This window comes from Elephas maximus, chromosome 22, assembly GCF_024166365.1.
Source record: "Elephas maximus indicus isolate mEleMax1 chromosome 22, mEleMax1 primary haplotype, whole genome shotgun sequence".
Lineage (NCBI taxonomy): Eukaryota > Metazoa > Chordata > Mammalia > Proboscidea > Elephantidae > Elephas > Elephas maximus.
Window position 1 is genome coordinate 44,765,681 of NC_064840.1, and position 17,712 is coordinate 44,783,392.

Here is a 17,712-nt window from a genome sequence, read left to right on the forward strand (position 1 = left end):
CATACCTCACACCATGCACAAAAACTAACTCCAAGTGGATCAAAGACCTAAACATAAAGACTAAAACGATAAAGATCATGGAAGAAAAAATAGGGACAACGTCAGGAGCCCTAATATAAGGCATAAACAGAATACAAAACATTACCAAAAATGATGAAGAGAAACCAGATACCTGGGAGCTCCTAAAAATCAAACACCTATGCTCATCTAAAGACTTCACCAAAAGAGTAAAAAGACCACCTACAGATTGGGAAAGAATTTTCAGTTACGACATCTCTGACCAGCGCCTGATCTCTAAAATCTATATGATTCTGTTAAAACTCAACCACAAAAAGACAAACAACCCAATCAAAAAGTGGGCAAAGGATCTGAACACGCACTTCACTAAAGAAGATATTCAGGCGGCTAACAGACACATGAGAAAATGCTCTTGATCATTAGCCATTAGAGAAATGCAAATTAAAACTACGATGAGATTCCATCTCACTCCAACAAGGCTGGCGTTAATCCAAAAAACACAAAATAACAAATGTTGGAGGGGCTGCGGGGAGACTGGAACTCTTATACACTGCTGGTGGGAATGTAAAATGGTACAACCACTTTGGAAATCTATCTGGCGTTTTCTTAAAAAGTTAGAAATAGAACTACCATACAACCCAGAAATCCCACTCCTTGGAATATACCCTAGAGAAATAAGAGCCTTTACATGAACAGATATATGCACACCCATGTTTATTGCAGCTCTGTTTACAATAGCAAAAAGCTGGAAGCAACCAAGGTGTCCATCAATAGATGAATGGTTAAATAAATTATGGTACATTCACACAATGGAATACTACACATCGATAAAGAACAGTGACAAATCTGTGAAACATTTCATAACATGGAGGAACCTGGAAGGCATTATGCTGAGTGAAAATAGTCAGATGCAAAAGGACAAATACTGTATAAGACCACTATTATAAGTTCTTGAGAAATAGTATAAACTGAGAAGAACACATTCTTTTGTGGTTAGGAGGCGGGGAGGGAGGGAGGGTGGGAGAGGGTTATTTACAGATTAGTTAGTAGATAAGAACTGCTTTAGGTGAAGGGGAGGACAATACTCAATACAGGGAAGGTCAGCTCAACTGGACTGGACCAAAAGCAAAGAAGTTTCCGGGATAAACTGAATGCTTCAAAGGTCAGCGGAGCAAGGGCAGGGGCTTGGGGACTATGGCTTAAGGGGACTTCTAAGTCAATTGGCATAATAAACTCTATTATGAAAACATTCTGCATCCCACTTTGAAGTGTGGCGTGTGGGGTCTTAAATGCTAACAAGCGGCCATCTAAGATGCATCAATTGGTCTCAACCCACCTGGATCAAAGGAGAATGAAGAACACCAAGGTCACACGATAACTATGAGCCTGAGACAGAAAGGGCCACATGAACCAGAGACTTACATCATCCTGCGACCAGAAGAACTAGATGGTGCCCGGCCACAACCAATGACTGCCCCGACAGGGAACACAACAGAGAATTCCTGAGGGAGCAGAAGAACAGTGGGATGCAGACCCCAAATTCTCATAAAAAGACCAGACTTAATGGTCTGACTGAGACTAGAAGAATCCTGGCGGTCATGGTCCCCAAACCTTCTGTTGGCCCATGACAGGAACCATTCCCAAAGACTACTCATCAGACATGGAAGGGGCTGGACAATGGACTGGAGAGAGATGCTGATGAAGAGTGAGCTACTTGTATCAGGTGGACACTTGAGACTGTACTGGCATCTCCTGTCTGGAGGGGAGATGGGAGGGTAGAGAGGGTTAAAAAAAAACCAAGAGTGGGTTAGAAACTGGCAAAATGGTCAAGAATGGAGAGACTGGAAGAAGGGAGCGGGCTGACTCATTGGGGGAGAGTAAATGGGAGTATGTAGTAAGGTGTATATAAGCTTATATGTGACAGACTGACTTGATTTGTAAACTTTCACTTAAAGCACAATAAAAATTATTAAAAAAAAATCTTGGTGCCAAAGTTGCACCCCATAACAATCACATTAGAGGTAGGCATGAGTATTTTAGAAGATCCTCAGGTGATTCCAACGTGCAGCAAAGTCTAGGAACCACTGGGCCAAGCCAGAGGTGATGGTAACGCAAATCAAGATAGTAAGCTGTAGAAGTGGTGAGACGTGTTCAGATTCTGAATGTATTTTGAAGATTTCAACAAGACTTCCTGAGAGACCAGAATGAAGGAACGAAAGAAAAAGAGCCATCAAGGATGACACCAAAGCTTTTGGCCTGAGAGGTTGGAACCATGTAGCTGCCATTAGCTGAAATGGAGAAGACCATAGATAAAGTGGGATTTGGAGAGGGTGTATCAGGAGGTCAGTTTTGGACATGCTGTGTTTGAGATGCCGGTAAAACATGAAAGAGGCCAGAGCTGGAGATACACATTCCAGAGTTATCGGCACATAGGTAAAATTTAAGGCTATGAAGCTGCATGAGTGTGGGTAGGAAAAGAAGAGACCAAAGACTGAGCCTTGGGGAACTCTATTACCAACAGATTGAGGACAAGGGGAGAAGCCAGCAAAGGAGACTGAAGAGATGCCTTCAGGGAGGAGGGAGGAAAATTAAAAGCATGTAGTTCCCTGGAAGCCAACTGAAGAAAGTGTATCAAGGAGGAGTTGATGATCAACTGAGTCAAATGGTACTGATGGTTCAAGTAAGATAAGGGTTGAAATTTGATTAGGATCATTGGTGACTTTGACAAGAACAGTTTTGGTGGAATGATAGGAATGAAGGTCTTATGATATATTAAGAGGAAAGGAATTTGAGACAATGAGTTTAGAAAACTCTTTTAGGGAGCTTTGCCATAAGGAGGTGCAGAGAAATGGGGTAGATAAAGTGCTTGTTTATTCTTAAAATGGAGTAAATAACAGCAAGTTTGTATTACAATGGGAATAATCCAGTGAAGAGTGAAAATCTGATTAATTAAAAGAGAGGGGTGCTGGACCTAGTCCTTCACATGGAGAAAGGGGAAGAAATCTGGTGCTCAAGACAAGGAATTGGCTTTAGTTGGATGATGAATGGTTCATATATTAAAAAACTGAAAGGCAGACCATGTGAGTGCAGATTCTGATAGGTGTTGTTTGGATGTGATGGTGGGACTCTGTGAACATTCTCTTTCAACGTTGTCAGTGAATTCTGTGGAAATTCGGCCAGGCAAAGTGACCAAATTTCTAGCAGGCTTAGAATTAGGGTGTCTAATAGCAGATGTCAGAAACCCTGGTGGTGTAGTGGTTAAGTGCTATGGCTGCTAACCAAAAGATCAGCAGTTCGAATCGACCAGGGTCTCGTTGGAAACACCAAGGGGCGACTCTACTCTGTCCTATAGGGTCACTATGAGTCGGAATTGACTAGATGGCAATGGGTTTTTTGTTTTGTTTTGTTTTTTTTAGTAGCAGATGTCAGGGACCACCACAAAGAATTCAGGCAGGTTAAAATAAGCCTCAATGTTAATTTTAGTTATGAGGTAGTTTAGTAGCACCTCTGATTAAGAATATGGTTAACTGCTGAAGGAAAGAAACAACCAGTAGAGGGAGAGCTAAATACATGTGATGTGAATATAAGTGCAAGGTATGACTTTGCCCAGATGGGTAGTAGAAGATCCAGCATTAATAACAGCAGCAACATTGATTTTCTTCTTTTGAACTTTATTTTGGTGTTTATATGGTTTTCTTATGGAGGAGGTGCATAATCTTCCCAAAAGTTCAAAGCAATTTTTAAGATCACAGTATAGTTATCTTCAATTTTTCCTGCTTTTTGACTCTTAGCTTTCTGAATCCTCATTTTGAACTAAAACATAGTCTACGGTTACTATCTTGATTATCTAATGCTGCTATAACAGAAATACCACAAGTGGATGGCTTTAACAAACAGAAATTTGTTTTCTCACAGTTTAGGAGGCTAGAAGTCCGAATTCAGGGTTCTGGCTCTAGGGGAAGGCTCTCTCTCTGCTGGTTCTGGGGGAAGGTTCTTGTCTCTTCAGCTTGTTTTCTCATTCCTTGGAGATCTCCACATGGCTTGGCATAAATCATTCCCCATCTCTGGTTTTCTCTTTTGCTTGTTTAATCTCTTTTATATCTCAAAAGAGGTTGATTTAAATCACATCGTACACTAATCCTGTCTCATTAACATAACAAAGAAAACCCATTCCCAAGTGGGATTATAACCACAGGCATAAAAGATAGGATTTACAACATATTTTGGGGGTACATAGTTCAATCCATAACATTCTCCTAGTCTATCTGAGTGTCTATTCTACCCCCTCAGCCCTTCAGGTCCCATTCTTCTGCCCTGTGGGCATGGTAACCCCACTCCTTAGCTTTGGGTGGTGGCCCCATCCCCCTGGAGTTACCGGAATAAGGTTCTTGCCTCTCACTGGTCAAGAATGAGCAGGTAAGGCATGTCGTTTTCCACACGAGCAAAGCTTTATTGACGAGGCTTGGAAGTAGAGATGAGGAGGGCTTAGAGCAACACCCTCATCTCACAGAATAAAAGATGGGCCCAGTTTTTAAAAGTTCTTGGGTGGGAAAAGATTCATGTTTACTCATAGGCACGGGTGGAGATATGTTAACTAAGGTGCACCTGCAGCAGCTTTCCAAGATGGCTCCTGTCTTGGAGGCCTCTGGAATTCAAGCAGGATTTATTATGCGGTGCCGCACCTGCACAGTCTCTCACTCCCTGGGTTCAATTCCCCAGCTAGGGCTGTAGCCCCTTACTGCCCCTGGTGGAAGGTCACACAGCAGTCACACGTGGATGTCCTGCACATGTCCCTGGGCCTAATTTTCTCCAGTTGCTTCTGAAACGCAACTTTAAAGAAGTTTGCAGGCTATTTTTAGATGCTCTGCCCCATTGTTCTGGGGAATGACTTTGCTTCTGCACCCTGGCTCATTTCTTGTTACTTTGTTTGCAGATTTGGGGGCCTCTCTGCTCCTTGTCTTACTGTCTCTAGGTTCCAGACTCAACCCACTATTACCTCCCTTGTAATATAGTCTATTTCTCTTTTACTTGCTTCTTCTCTAACCACAGCAGTCTCTTCACTATTTCTCAAACAGGCACCCTCCGATCTCAGGGCCATTGCTCTCTGTCTTACTGGCACATCTTAATGACAGCCACACATTCCAGAAACAAGTTGGTGAAGATATGACTCTTTGAAACCTAGGAGGCCGTGGCCCCAATCTTTGAACTCCAGGAGACCGTGGCCCTACCCTTTGGAACCAAGAAGGACCTGCTTCCTTCCAACAGTTCTGCTCGTCTTCCAGCTGCTCCAGGGGTGGTCATTTTCTTTTCTTGGAAAACAATGGATGTAGCTCCTTTGGCCTTTTTCCTGCCTGTAGAATTCCAAGAGACAGACAGTGTTCTTTCCTTTCATTCTTTCTCTGTCCCCTTCAGTTTAAGCTAATCAGTTTTCTGTTGTGGTAGTTGGCTAGAGCCATCAGTCACAGGCTTATACTCTTTAAGACAAGATTGTGTAGCCCGTCCTTGGTGGACATTCTAGGGCACATGTCCTTAGTTTGTATAACAGAATTTTCCAAATCTTTAAGTTCTGTTTTCATTTTGCACAGTTTATTTTTAAGTCTATCTCTTTTCTCTGGTATTTTACCATAAGCGGCAAGGAGAAACCATGCAGCCCCTTTAAGATCTGGCTTAGAAATCTCATCAGCCAGATACTCAAGTTCATCATTTACAAGTTCTACCTTCCACCAAACATTGCTGGCCTCTCTCTTTTATATCTCAAAAGAGATTGACTAAAGTTACAACTTAATACTGTAGATTAACTCCTGCCTCATTAGCATAAATACCTCTAATCCTGCCTCGTGAACATTATAAAGGCTAGGATTTACAACAATAGAATAATCACATAGATCACAAAATGGTAGACAACCATACAATATTGGGAATCATGGCCCAGCCAATTTGACACATATTTTGGGGGGACACAGTTCAATCCACAATACCATCTCATATCATCTGTCTTTCTCAGTCATGCCTTATATATGGATATCTGGGAACCAGTGTTTTGTCTCTGTTGGGACTGAGGCATTTACCCCAACTGAACAGATTTACCCTCAAAGAAAGGATGCTGCAATATATTTGAAGAGGAAAAATGACTAATATCTGCTTGTTTCCAGGAAGAGCAGAGAAGGATATACAATCTTAAATTCACGTACAATTTAAATTTGAATAAAAGGAGGAAATAGCCCTAATCAATATCTAAGGGAGGAGTTTGTCTTAAATAGCCCTCTGTTGGCAAGTCGGTTTCAATTCTGCTTGTGTAAACGTACCTTTGTCCCTGGGGCCAAGAAGGGCTGTTTACCCCAGCTGGTTCCAAATATCTGTACCAAGGCAAAGCTGCTGCTACCATTTCCTTTGTGGATTCCTGGAGCTGTTCAGTGATACCCGGTGAGTTGCTTGTCTTATAATTTATACTGCAACTTGTGGTTAATTAAAAACAAAAAAGCCAGATTTTATCTTTTAGAACAGTTTTATAGTTACTGAAAAATTGAGAAGTTAGTACAGAGTTCCCACATACCTAGCTGTAGCTTTTCTTATTATTAACATTTTACGTTAGAATGGTACATTTGTTACAATTAATGAACCAGTATTGATGCACTAACTAAAGTGTATAGTTTATTCAGATTTACTTCATTTTTGCCTAATGTCCTGTTTTTGTCCCAGAGGGCCATCTAGGATGATACTGTATTACAGTTAGCTGTCACGTCTCCTGAGGCTCCTCTGGGCTGTGACAGTTACTCAGATATCCCTTGATTTTGTTGACCTTGATAGTTTTGAGGAATACTGGCCAGATATTTTGTAGAATGCCCTCTATGGGAATTTCTCTGATGTTTTTCTCATGATTAGGCTGGTGTTATGGGTTTTGGGGAGGAAGACTGCAGTGTTAAAGTGCCATTTTCATCCCATCATATCAAGGGTACATACTATCACTTGGCTGAGGTAGTGTTTGCCAGGGCTCTCCACTGTAAAATTACTCTCTTCTTCCCCTTTTCCATACTGTACTCTTTTGAAGGAAGTCAGTATGCAAAGCCTACACTTAAAAAGTGGGAAGTTATGCTTCACCTTCTTTAAGGGTAACTTATCTACATAAATTATTTGGAATTCTTCTATATGGGAAATCTGTCTTTTCTACCCTGGTTTATTTTTCTTAAGGTAAGTTATTTTTTGAGGGATAGTGACTTTTACTTTCCTGTTTGTTTAAGTGAATGTTAAAGCTATCTAAAGGGCAATATTCTCTGAGTTTCCAGACTGAGACAGACTAGGAAGAAAGACCTGGTAATTTACTTCCAGAAAAAAATGAGTCAGTGAAAACCCTATGGATCACAATGGTCCGATCCCATTGTGCCTGGGTTCACTGTGAGTTGGGGAGCCGACCTGACAGCAGTCAACAGCAACAATAAAGGTCAGTAGGCTAGAAATCTGGAGAATCAGGCCTTAGTTTGAATTTTATTATCATCGTGGTTTTAAGCAAGCCACTAATTTTTCCTCCTAAAAGAAAACAGTTATTGCAGGCCTTATTGTGTGTGCTATTATTTCTGATAAGGTGGGAAATGTCATACGTCTCATCAGCTTTGGCAAGTTTGGGGGAGCAATATGACAGGATTCAAATTCTTTATGATAAAGTGCTTTATGAAAGTATCTGCTATTTATACTTCCATAGTCACCTGGGGGAGTCCCTGGGTGCTGCAACGGCTAAGAGCTTGGGTGCCAACTGAAAGATTTGTGGTCCGAATCTACCCAGAAGCACCTCAGAAGAAAGGGCTGGCAATATATGTCTGAAAAATCATAGCCATTTTAAACTCTATGGAGCACACGTCTACTCTGAAACACATGGAGTCACCATGAGTCAGAATTGGCTCAATGGCAACTGATACTCAGCTGGTAGAAAAGGATGAAGAAAATCATATCATTCATATGTCTCATCTACTGTGTCCACCTCTGGTGGCCATGCTCCTAATGTTGAACACAGAAACAGATGTGTTAATGCTAAAAATATATCTCTCGTTCTTTGGGGATTTGAAGGCCCTTATTTTATATTTTGCTTGAGCTAATGTGTTTAAGTTTCTTCTTTGGGGCATACCTAGTTTAGAAGAACAGGGCAATGCCCAATAAGATGGTTATAACGTGTTGCCAAGACCAAAGACACTTAAACCTGAACCTGAAATTTAAAAAGAAGGGAAATCCTAAATGTCCTCAACATTTCATTATTTTATTGAGAATCTCTTCCTTCTTCCTATTTTGTTTTTCAGCTTACCTCTAGTGGGAGGGGGTGAAACTTTACCAGAGACTCCTTAAGGGTGATGATATACAGTCCTCAAGGTGATGGGAATGGGAGTCAGTGTAACAGTTAAGGGGGCCTCTGTTCCCCAGAAACTAAGTAGACCTGGTCTTGGGGAATACTGGTACTAATTTCTGGTCTTACTGCCTTTGCCAAATATTCTAAAAATAAATAACATTTGTACAGATGCTTAAGTTCATGTAGAAGAGCTTTGCAGGCATTCTTCCACTTAATTTTCACAATGAACTCCTAATAAACCCTTCCCATTGCTATGTGAAGAAACTTCCACTCAGGGACGGTAGGTGATTTGTTCAGGATTACACGGAAGTATTGGAGCAGAACTTAAAATCCAGGCATTCTGTCTCCAAATCCTGGGTGATTTCTACTTCAGCATTCAGTTTGGGTTGCAAGCCCAAGTGGGCAAGACACCTGGCTCATTTTGTTCCCTGCTACATCCCCAACACCTAGAACAGCCTGGTTCATAGTAGATGCTCAGCAAATACCTGCTGAGCCAGTGAATGAATAAATGAATATAAGCCCCAAGATTATTAATCCTACCATCTAATATATAGCTAAGAATATATTCTTAGCTATATATTAGATGGTAGGATTATTAATTCAACAAATATTTGAGGGCTTCCTATGTGCCAACTTTTGGCATTTATCAAAAGTAGGGAATAAACCAATGCTAAAAAAAAAAAAATTTTTTTTTTTTTTTAATGATCAAAATATCCTTTACAGAAACTTTGCTAATCTAAGCATTTTATTTTATTTTTACTATCAGAGCTGCTTTTGGGGAGTACATTAAAAGAAAATGAGAAAAATATTGGGAAGGGTTAATAGTATGAGGCAAGATGGGGTTAGATGAGACACTGACTGAAGGAGAAGACCTGGGGGAAAGAACAGGACATTTGGAATGTTTAATAAACACATTCAGTTATGCATCAGATACAAGAACAAATGCAGTGAATGAATACTAGTCTGATTCTGTTGTTGTTTTTTTTGGTTTGCTGTCCTTCTAAGGATATTATAATTTGCAGGTAGTAACTCAAATTTATATCCCTAAAGTAAGATTTCATTAAGTTGCTACTCTCCCTCCTACCCACCAGCCTTCATTCCCAAGAAATGTCTTTATCGTATATTTGAGAGAGGCCCTCATTTGAGAGCACTGCTTCCACCTGTCTCTCACTCCCCAGCTCCACTGGGCTTGCTTAAATAGTACCTGTAAGGAGTTACTTAGTGTAATGAAAAGAACACGCAACTTGGAGTCAGGAAACCTGAGTTCAGGCTTGATTGCCACTCCCTTATTATTATTATTTTTTTTTTATGCAACTTTGGACAAGTCCCCTCCTCTCTCAGGACCAGTGTCCGTGTCTGTAAAATATAATTGTTTACTTGATTTACTATATGCAGCCGGTCTAGTATAGGCATAACTACTGCATTTGTGTCTCCTCTGTTGTTTTAAGAAGAAAGACAATAAGAGCAAACACAAACAGAAGGACAGGAGAGTGGGAGAAGCAAGAATAACTGTCAAAAGTCACACAGCATTTAACAGGAAACCAGTTCTGTGCATCCTTCCCCTAACCAGCTAAATATGTAAAGGGTCTCATTTAAATGATGCCATTCTTAGGCTCAGCGCACATGAATGTAAATACCTACTCAACGTTAAAATTAAGGGCTTAACACATAGTTGAAATACAACAGATGAAATAAACCACACGCACAAAACCTTGCCTATCTAAGCAATAAATTTTGACTGTTTTGAATTGCTTCTCTCAGAAACCAAATTTTCACAATACGCCATCATTACTGCCTCCCTTTGGGGAAAGGGGGCCTCCCACATAACTTGAGGAAGAACTATGCTCAGGTGGGTCATTTTCTCCTTAATAAAATCAACTTGAAATTACAGTAATCTCAGTGGTGCTGCTTTTGATTACACTGGTGCGTTGGTATAGCCTTGGTTTCAATGACATTTCAAAGTAGAACTTTTAACCCTTTTAGAATAAAACTAAGTCAGAAAACATTAGCGCTTAAAGAACTAGCTCAATCTTTCACTTACAGAAGGAAAAACTAGAGCCTAAAAAAAGCCTAGAGTAATAAAATCACTTGTCCCAAGTCCTACTGCCGGGTCGTGGCAAAGCCAGAACTAGAACCAACCACAGCTGATTTCCAGCCTAATGTCCTTCTCATCATATCATTTAATCCAATGACTATCCCTGGGTGGCAAAAATGATTTGTGCTTGTCTGCTAACCTGAAAGTAGGTGTTTTGAACTCACCTAACGGTGCCGTGGTAGGAAGGTCTGCTTCTGTAAAGATTAAAAAAACCCAGTGCCATCAAGATTACAGCTAAAAAAACCTTATGGAGCAGCTCTGCTCCATAACATATAGGTCACCATGAGTTGGAATCAACTTGATGGCAAACCAAACCCCTTGCCGTTGAGTTGATTCCAACTCCTGTCAACTCTATACGATAGAGTAGAACTGCCCTACAATGGGGTCAAGAATAACAACGATTGTGAGGATGGCACAGGACTGAGCAGTTTTCTTTCTGTTGCACATAGGGTAGCTAAGTAGGAACCAACTCGGCAGCATCTAACAAAAATAACATAGGATTTCCAAAGCTGTAATCTTTATGGAAGAAGACGGCTGCGTCTTTCTCCTGCAGAGCACCTGGTGGGTTTGAACCACCAACCTTTTGATTAGCAGCTGAGCATTTAACCCCTGTGTCACTAGGGTTCCTTTACCATACTTCAGCCCCTATTAATTTTTATGTTTGTTTATAGGTTTTCCTTTTTAAAGTGCTTGGCCTTTGTTTTATTCTCCTTTCTTAGTCTTTTGATAAATGATCCCTTTCCATTTTCCAGTGTCTTAGTGTGTCCATCCAATGATCCCTTTCCACCAGCTTTTGAACATTGGCACATGCATTTGAAGCCTAATTCACCACAGCAACATCTCAAATAATTTCCCACTGCTCCAACTTTAAGTCGGGGGTCACAAGTTACTTGTTTATTGGTACTATAGGTGCTGCTACAGTGGGAGACTCATGGTTTGGATGCACTGGATGTAGCTAAATCCAAACCAACCTCAGATACTTATATGCTCATGGCCCAGGCTAGCCATGGTGTACTGTTGATTTAATAAATGAAGTCAGATGAATTTGAGGTTAATGTGGTCCTGAAAGAAGAAAAACCACTACCCACATTCCGGTTAGTGAACATGTCTGCTTGTACTCTAAACTCTAAGCACTTTTATTTTATGACTTTAATCTTCTTCTCTCTTAGATTGAAGCATTTTAATTTCAGTATTCACAGGCTGGTAACTCTCATCAGCTTGGTCTTTTAGGCTTCATCTGGCTCCATCATTTCTTCCTGAAATTTGACTTTTGGAGCACAGGTTGTCCTGGAATTCTACAGTGAATTTGTCCTCTAGTTGGAGCATACATTTTGTTTTGTTTCCAGTGCTCACTATAAGGAGCTCATTGAGTTGCTGTCTTCAGAAAACAATAGCTCTCTTTCCTAGAAGTAATTCTTAGTTCTGCTTCTACAGATATTGACAAGTATTATCGTATATTGTGTTGTTAGATGCTGTTGAGTCAGCTCTGATTCACCGCAGCCTTATGTATAACAGAACAAAACATTGCCCAGTCCTGTGCTATCTTCATAATTGTTGGTATGTTTGAGTCCATTGTTGTAGCTATTGTGTGGGTGTCCTTTATTTTTTTGTTGACCCTCTACTTTACTTTTCTATTGACTGGTCTTTCCTGATGACACGGCCAAAGTAAGTGCTAAGGAACATTCTGGCTGTATTTCTTCTAACACTGCTTCGTTCTTCCGGAAGTCCATGGTCTATTCAATATTCTTTGCCAACACCACAGTTCAAATGCATCAATTCTTCTTCTGTCTTCCTTTTTCTTTGTCTAGTTTTTGCATGCATATGAGGCAATTCAAAAGACCAGGGCTTAGGTCATGCATGCCTTAGTCATCAAAGTGACATCGTGGCTTTTTAAAACTTTTAAAACTAAAAAGGGGTCTTTTGCAGATTTTCCCAGTGCAATACGTCATTTGATTTCTGCTGCTTCCATAAGGACAGTATACTTCTCCTTATTAAAGATTATCTATTCTTTTTCTCCTAAATCACCTAGGTTTTAACTGGTTTAGCATTTCCGACTCAGCATTTCAAACCATAAATTGCTTGTATCTCTCATAAACTTAGTGACTTCATAGATACATTTCCACTACTAGTTTACTGATGAACATTTCAAGTAAGAACACAAAATCTTGGAATTTGGAGACATTTTAAAGATCGCCTAGTTCAATGCCATTATTACAATGGTCACATCAGCATACATTCAGACACCTTTAGTGGCAGAACATTCATTAATGTTTAAGGGAGCTCATTTCATTTTGTACAACTTAGCTACTAGAGAATATTAAGCCAAACTGTGTTTTCTTGTACCATCTACCTAGTGGATCTAGTTCTACCCTCTTGGGACCATAGAGAACATCAATCATTCCTCTTTTATATTACAGGTCTAAGGTCATGTCCTATAGGTTGCTGTGAGAGGTCATGTATTTGAAGACCACTATGAAATCCTCTTTACATCTTCTGCCCTGCCCATGTCTTCTATTCCTTGAGTTAAACATTCCCAGTGCTTATGGAGTGGTCCTCACTATTAACACTGCTCTGTACATGTACTTGTCTCTTTGTTCCCGCTCTTTGCTTTTCTCTTTAAGCCAGGACACAAACCATGTCACAACTAATTTGTTTTTTAAACATCTCTTGGTGTGGAATTTCATCAAAAGCTTACCATCCTAGCTCCATAGATACATCCAAACTCCCTGAGGAACAGAATTGCTGGGCTGAGGGCTTGGGGATCATGGTCTCAGGGAACATATAGCTCAATTAGCATAACATGGTTTATAAAGAAAATGTTCTACACTCTATTTTAATGAGTAGCGTCTGGGGTCTTAAAAGCCTGTGAGTTGCCATCTAAGATACTCCACTGGTCTCACCTCTTCGGGAGCAAGGGAGAATGAAGAAAACTAAAGATACAATGGAAAGATTAGTTCAAAGGACTAATGGACCACAACTAGCATGGCCTCCACCAGGCTGAGTCCAGTACAACTACATGGTACTCAGCTACCATCACTGACTGCTCTGACAGAGATCACAGTAGAGGTCCTGGACAGAGCTGGAGAAAAATGTAGAAGAAAATTCTAACTCACAAAAGAAGACCAGACTTGCTGGCCTAACAGAGACTGGAGAAACCCAGACAGTATGGTCCCCAGGTACCCTTTTATCTCAGTAATGAAGTCAATCCTGAGGTTCACCATTCAGCCAAAGATTAGACAGGCCCATTAACAACAACAACAACAAAATGAGACTAAAGGGGCATACCAGCCCATGGGCAAGGACTAGAAGGCAGGAGGGAACAGGAAAACTGATAATAGGGAACCCAAGGTAGAGAAGGGAGAGTGTTGACATGTCCTGGGGTTGTTAACCAATGTCATAAAACAATACATGTACTAACTGTTTAATGAGAAGCTAGTTTGTTCTGTAAACCTGCATCTAAAGTACAATTTAAAAAAAAAAAAAAAAAACCTTGCCAAAAAAAAAAAAGATAATAAGCTTTTCATCCATTATTTCATTCATCAAACATTTATTGTCAATCATTGCTAGAAATGCAAAAATGAAAAATAAAAAGGCAGCTCCCTGACCTCAGTTAGCTCACGGTCCAGTAAGGAAGAAGGTATATGAACAAAACATAGTAAACACCACAACAGAGGTGTGCACAATGCATTAGTGACACAAGAGGGGAAATGATCAGAGTTGACTTTGGGAATCAGGGCATGGTTTTACAGAGCAAATGCTTAAAAAGGATCTTAAAAAAAAGTATTCACCAGGAAGAAATGGTAAGGGCACTGCACCCAGAAGGAACACCATGTGCTAAAACAAATAGAAGTTCAATAGAATACTCTACCTGGGAGAACTGTAAGTAGTTTGGGATGGCCTGAGAGTAAGAGTAAGGAACTCTACCTAAGGCTCAGGACCTTGCACATAATAGAGGATGACATCATATTCCGCCAACAGCCATCAACTGTAAAAGCCATTTAGTAAGTTAATATCCACAAACAAATTGTAAGAGGCTATTTCAACTGATGAGCTATTTTAATTTGAGGTTAGTATGTAAATGGAGCACAGCTTCCCTAACTAACGGTCTGTGGTCTAGTTGCGGTTGACAGATCAGGTGGGATTTTGCATCTTTCACAAGGGCTGGTAACTCTCTGTATTTGAAATACACAGCTGCGTGATCCAAAAGAAATATCAGCTATGGAAAGTAAGCACTTCTGGGGCTCCCTGTTTGTGCTCCACAAATTCTCCTCCTCTATGACTGGAGACAGAGAAGCTCCAAGATAGCGTGTCACCTGATCTCTGTAATGCCCTCTGTTCTGATCCTTTACGGGTCTAGTTCTCCCTCAGAACCCAAACCCTGTCTGCTAGTGGGCTGGGGAGAGGAAAGGCCTGAGGCTTCTTTTGACGTGCCACTCGTCTCTCTTCTCCCTGTAGGAGCTCCATGCTGCAGTGCTGTCTCTAGCTCTCAGTAGGGGTGCCCTTCTAGTTGAACTGGGGTTGTCAGTGGTGAGGAAGATCCAGAGAATCCAGTTACTGCTTCTCTTCTGCCCCTCTCAGCAGACCCTAAAGCAACTCCAAAGAACCCTAGAAATATCTAGTGTCCCATCCACCTCCAAGATTCTTGCTGACTCTGGCTGGGACTAAGTCTTACCTGCACGGGGGTTCAAGGCTTATCTGACTAAGGCACTGATGTCACCCAAATCAACAGAGCTATCTCTGTAATGCCCTCTGTAACTTCACTGTCATGGTTCAGGTCACCAGAGGCTTGTTCTCATGTCAGAGTCAGTTACCTTAAAGATCTCAGGCAGTATCAGTTTAAACTTCCATACCAAAAAACAAAACAAAAAACCAAACCCGTTGCCTGTCGAGTGAATTCCGACCCCTATAAAACCGCCCCGTAGTGTTTCCAGGAAGCGCCTGGTAGTTTCAAACTGCTGACCTTTTGGTTAGCAGCCGAATTCTTTAACCACTACTCTACCAGGGTTCCCAAACTTCCATAGATACAGGTATTACTGAAAACCAATGGTCAAACACTGTATTTAAATTCATATATGTTAGAATTGTTATTGCCCTTTAGGAGTTTAGAGCCTAGGTGGGGAAACAAAGCATAAAGATTTGCATATTCTCTTTGTTGTTTTTTGTATTTACAATTGCTCCTGCTTTTTTCCCTCCCTTGTACTTTGTGTTTATTTTCAGGCTGCTTCTACTAATAAGAAATGGCAGAAATGGAAGATTTTGTAGGTCAGGAGCCACAACCAGGTAACATTCCTGCAGTTTCCCTTGATGGAGTAAATAGGAACAAATTTCTGTTACATGATCAAGGGCAAATGGGCTGAGACTGTATTTAACCATAGTTGTTGGTTCTTGTTCTTTATCCAGAAGCCAGTCTCTCACGACAACACTCAGTAGTGAATGAATATTAATTATTTGAACACTAACTAAAATAGCTTCTTTAAAATGTAGGAGACTAGCATTAGCAATTAAACTAGTGTTTTTTTTTAAGGTTCCGGAAAATCACCTTGGTCTCTGAGGGTGGCTTTTTTAGAATGGGAGAGGTAGGGCTGCTGGAATCATTTCAGGTGGCTTTTTTTTTTTCCCTGAGAGAGACAGTAGGCACATGGGAATATCCCCCTGATGGGTGAATCGTGGTAGAGTTGGTAGAGTGGCCTCATCCCTCAAAAAGCTGGGTGTAAGGACCCTGGAGCCAATCAGGGAGGCTTCCCTAGGAAGATGTTAGAAAAGTAGCGCCTCTGTGCAAAAAACGGGGGTGTAGAATATTCTTTGTGTTTTGAGAACTGAAGAGAAACGTTTCCTGACTCCTTTAGGGTGGGGTTTCCGGATCAGTGAGGTAGTGGCTAGTACCTGAGACATGGCTGGACACAAGAACTGAAACAACTGCAACTTTGGGGCACCTTTGGCTGAGCTTAGCCCTGAGGAGAGGAATTGTTCTGCTTGGAGGGCCTGGGGCAGTCTTTGGTAATGGCGCGTATGAACAATGAACCCTCATCACTGGGTAAGGTTGTTTGGGATGCGTTTTCAAGAGCGACACCTTGTGGCAACTAGGAGCAACAGCAGTCAAAGACTAAGGTCTAGTTTTCTGGGCTCTTCTCCGCTCACTCCTATGGTTCTTTCGTAAGATAATTTAGAGTAAAAGGCTAGAAAAGGCAAAGGGGTGCTTGAGAGTTAATTAAAGGGAATAATAAGAGCTGTGGTCCAAGTCCATTTCAGTTATTCCAGTTACAATTTAATATAAAAATACTACTTTTAAACAGTATAAAACAAGACAATATTTTCTCCTTTCCAGGTCGTTTTTTACTTTAAACATTTAAGAAAAACTTTAAAGCCCTGATGTTTTGTCTGACTTGTAGCCTTTGTTTTAGTTGAGAAATAAGTTTCCAATCTCTTATCAGATTAATTACAGAACCGAAACCAAAGCCATTGCCACGGAGTCAATTGTGACTCATAGTTGAAATTGAGGGTCGTGGTGTGTATGGGCTTGTCTCTTAACGTTATGCGTGTGGCAAAGATACCACGCAAACATTGTTTACACAAGAGTTTCTGAGTCACGAAGTAGAGATCAAGGTCCTATAGTGAGGTCATGAAATTATCCTGGAATTCTGAGAAGCCTTTTGGAACAGAGACTCAAGTGTTCTTTAGCCTGTGACTGGCCTAAGTGCCTCAGTAGCATGCTCTTTTCTTCTCAGTCTCTTCCTCTTCAGCTCCAGCCGCTGAGCCACCAGCTGCTTGGCATTTAATTATAACACAGTTCTTAAGCAGAGCCGGGATGAATTCTTAGAGCTGAGCTCAATCATGAAGTCAGAGTGTCTGAGACAGAAAGGTCTAAATACAAGCTCTTTCAATTTCCTGTCACTGCACTAGCATGAGATGGCAGGGATTCAGGCTTTGACAAACAGGATGGCTCTGCACAAGAGTACACGACGTCGTGTGAGCTGGCCCCAGAATGCAGCAGAGGTTGTGCTGGAAGACACAAACCTAAACAGAGACGGAAAGCTGCCTGAGCTGTCTGGGAGGCCTGCATGTGGAGGCCAGTGGTGGAGGCCAGGCTTTCTGCTCAGGCTGCCATCTTGGGTGCGCAAGTGAAACTACTTCTCTGTCCTTCTTTAGGAAAGGCAACCTCGCAGTGCTACACATGGTTTCAGGACCTCATGCCCTTTATATGAGCTTAGAGTGTTGTAATTCTTGGAAATCAGTTCTTTAGTTCACATCAGAGACATTTCCTAGGGCA

At 41.1% G+C, this 17,712-nt stretch overlaps 1 protein-coding gene across 2 annotated transcripts in view; it reads left to right on the forward strand.

Annotated features, from left to right (window-relative positions):
- Positions 1 to 6,324: 6,324 nt before the first annotated feature.
- NUGGC (nuclear GTPase, germinal center associated) overlaps positions 6,325 to 17,712 on the forward strand; it is a 74,342-nt gene continuing 62,954 nt past the window's right edge. Inside the window, exons 1-3 of one of the 2 annotated variants that reach the window (XM_049865683.1) lie at positions 6,432 to 6,441; positions 7,302 to 7,456; positions 15,663 to 15,725. In XM_049865683.1, coding sequence (XP_049721640.1) covers positions 15,683 to 15,725 — 43 coding nt within the window. In that variant the 5' untranslated portion in view covers positions 6,432 to 6,441; positions 7,302 to 7,456; positions 15,663 to 15,682. Of the gene's footprint in view, positions 6,442 to 7,301; positions 7,457 to 15,662; positions 15,726 to 17,712 lie in introns of both variants that reach the window. The other variant, XM_049865682.1, reaches the window with a different exon arrangement.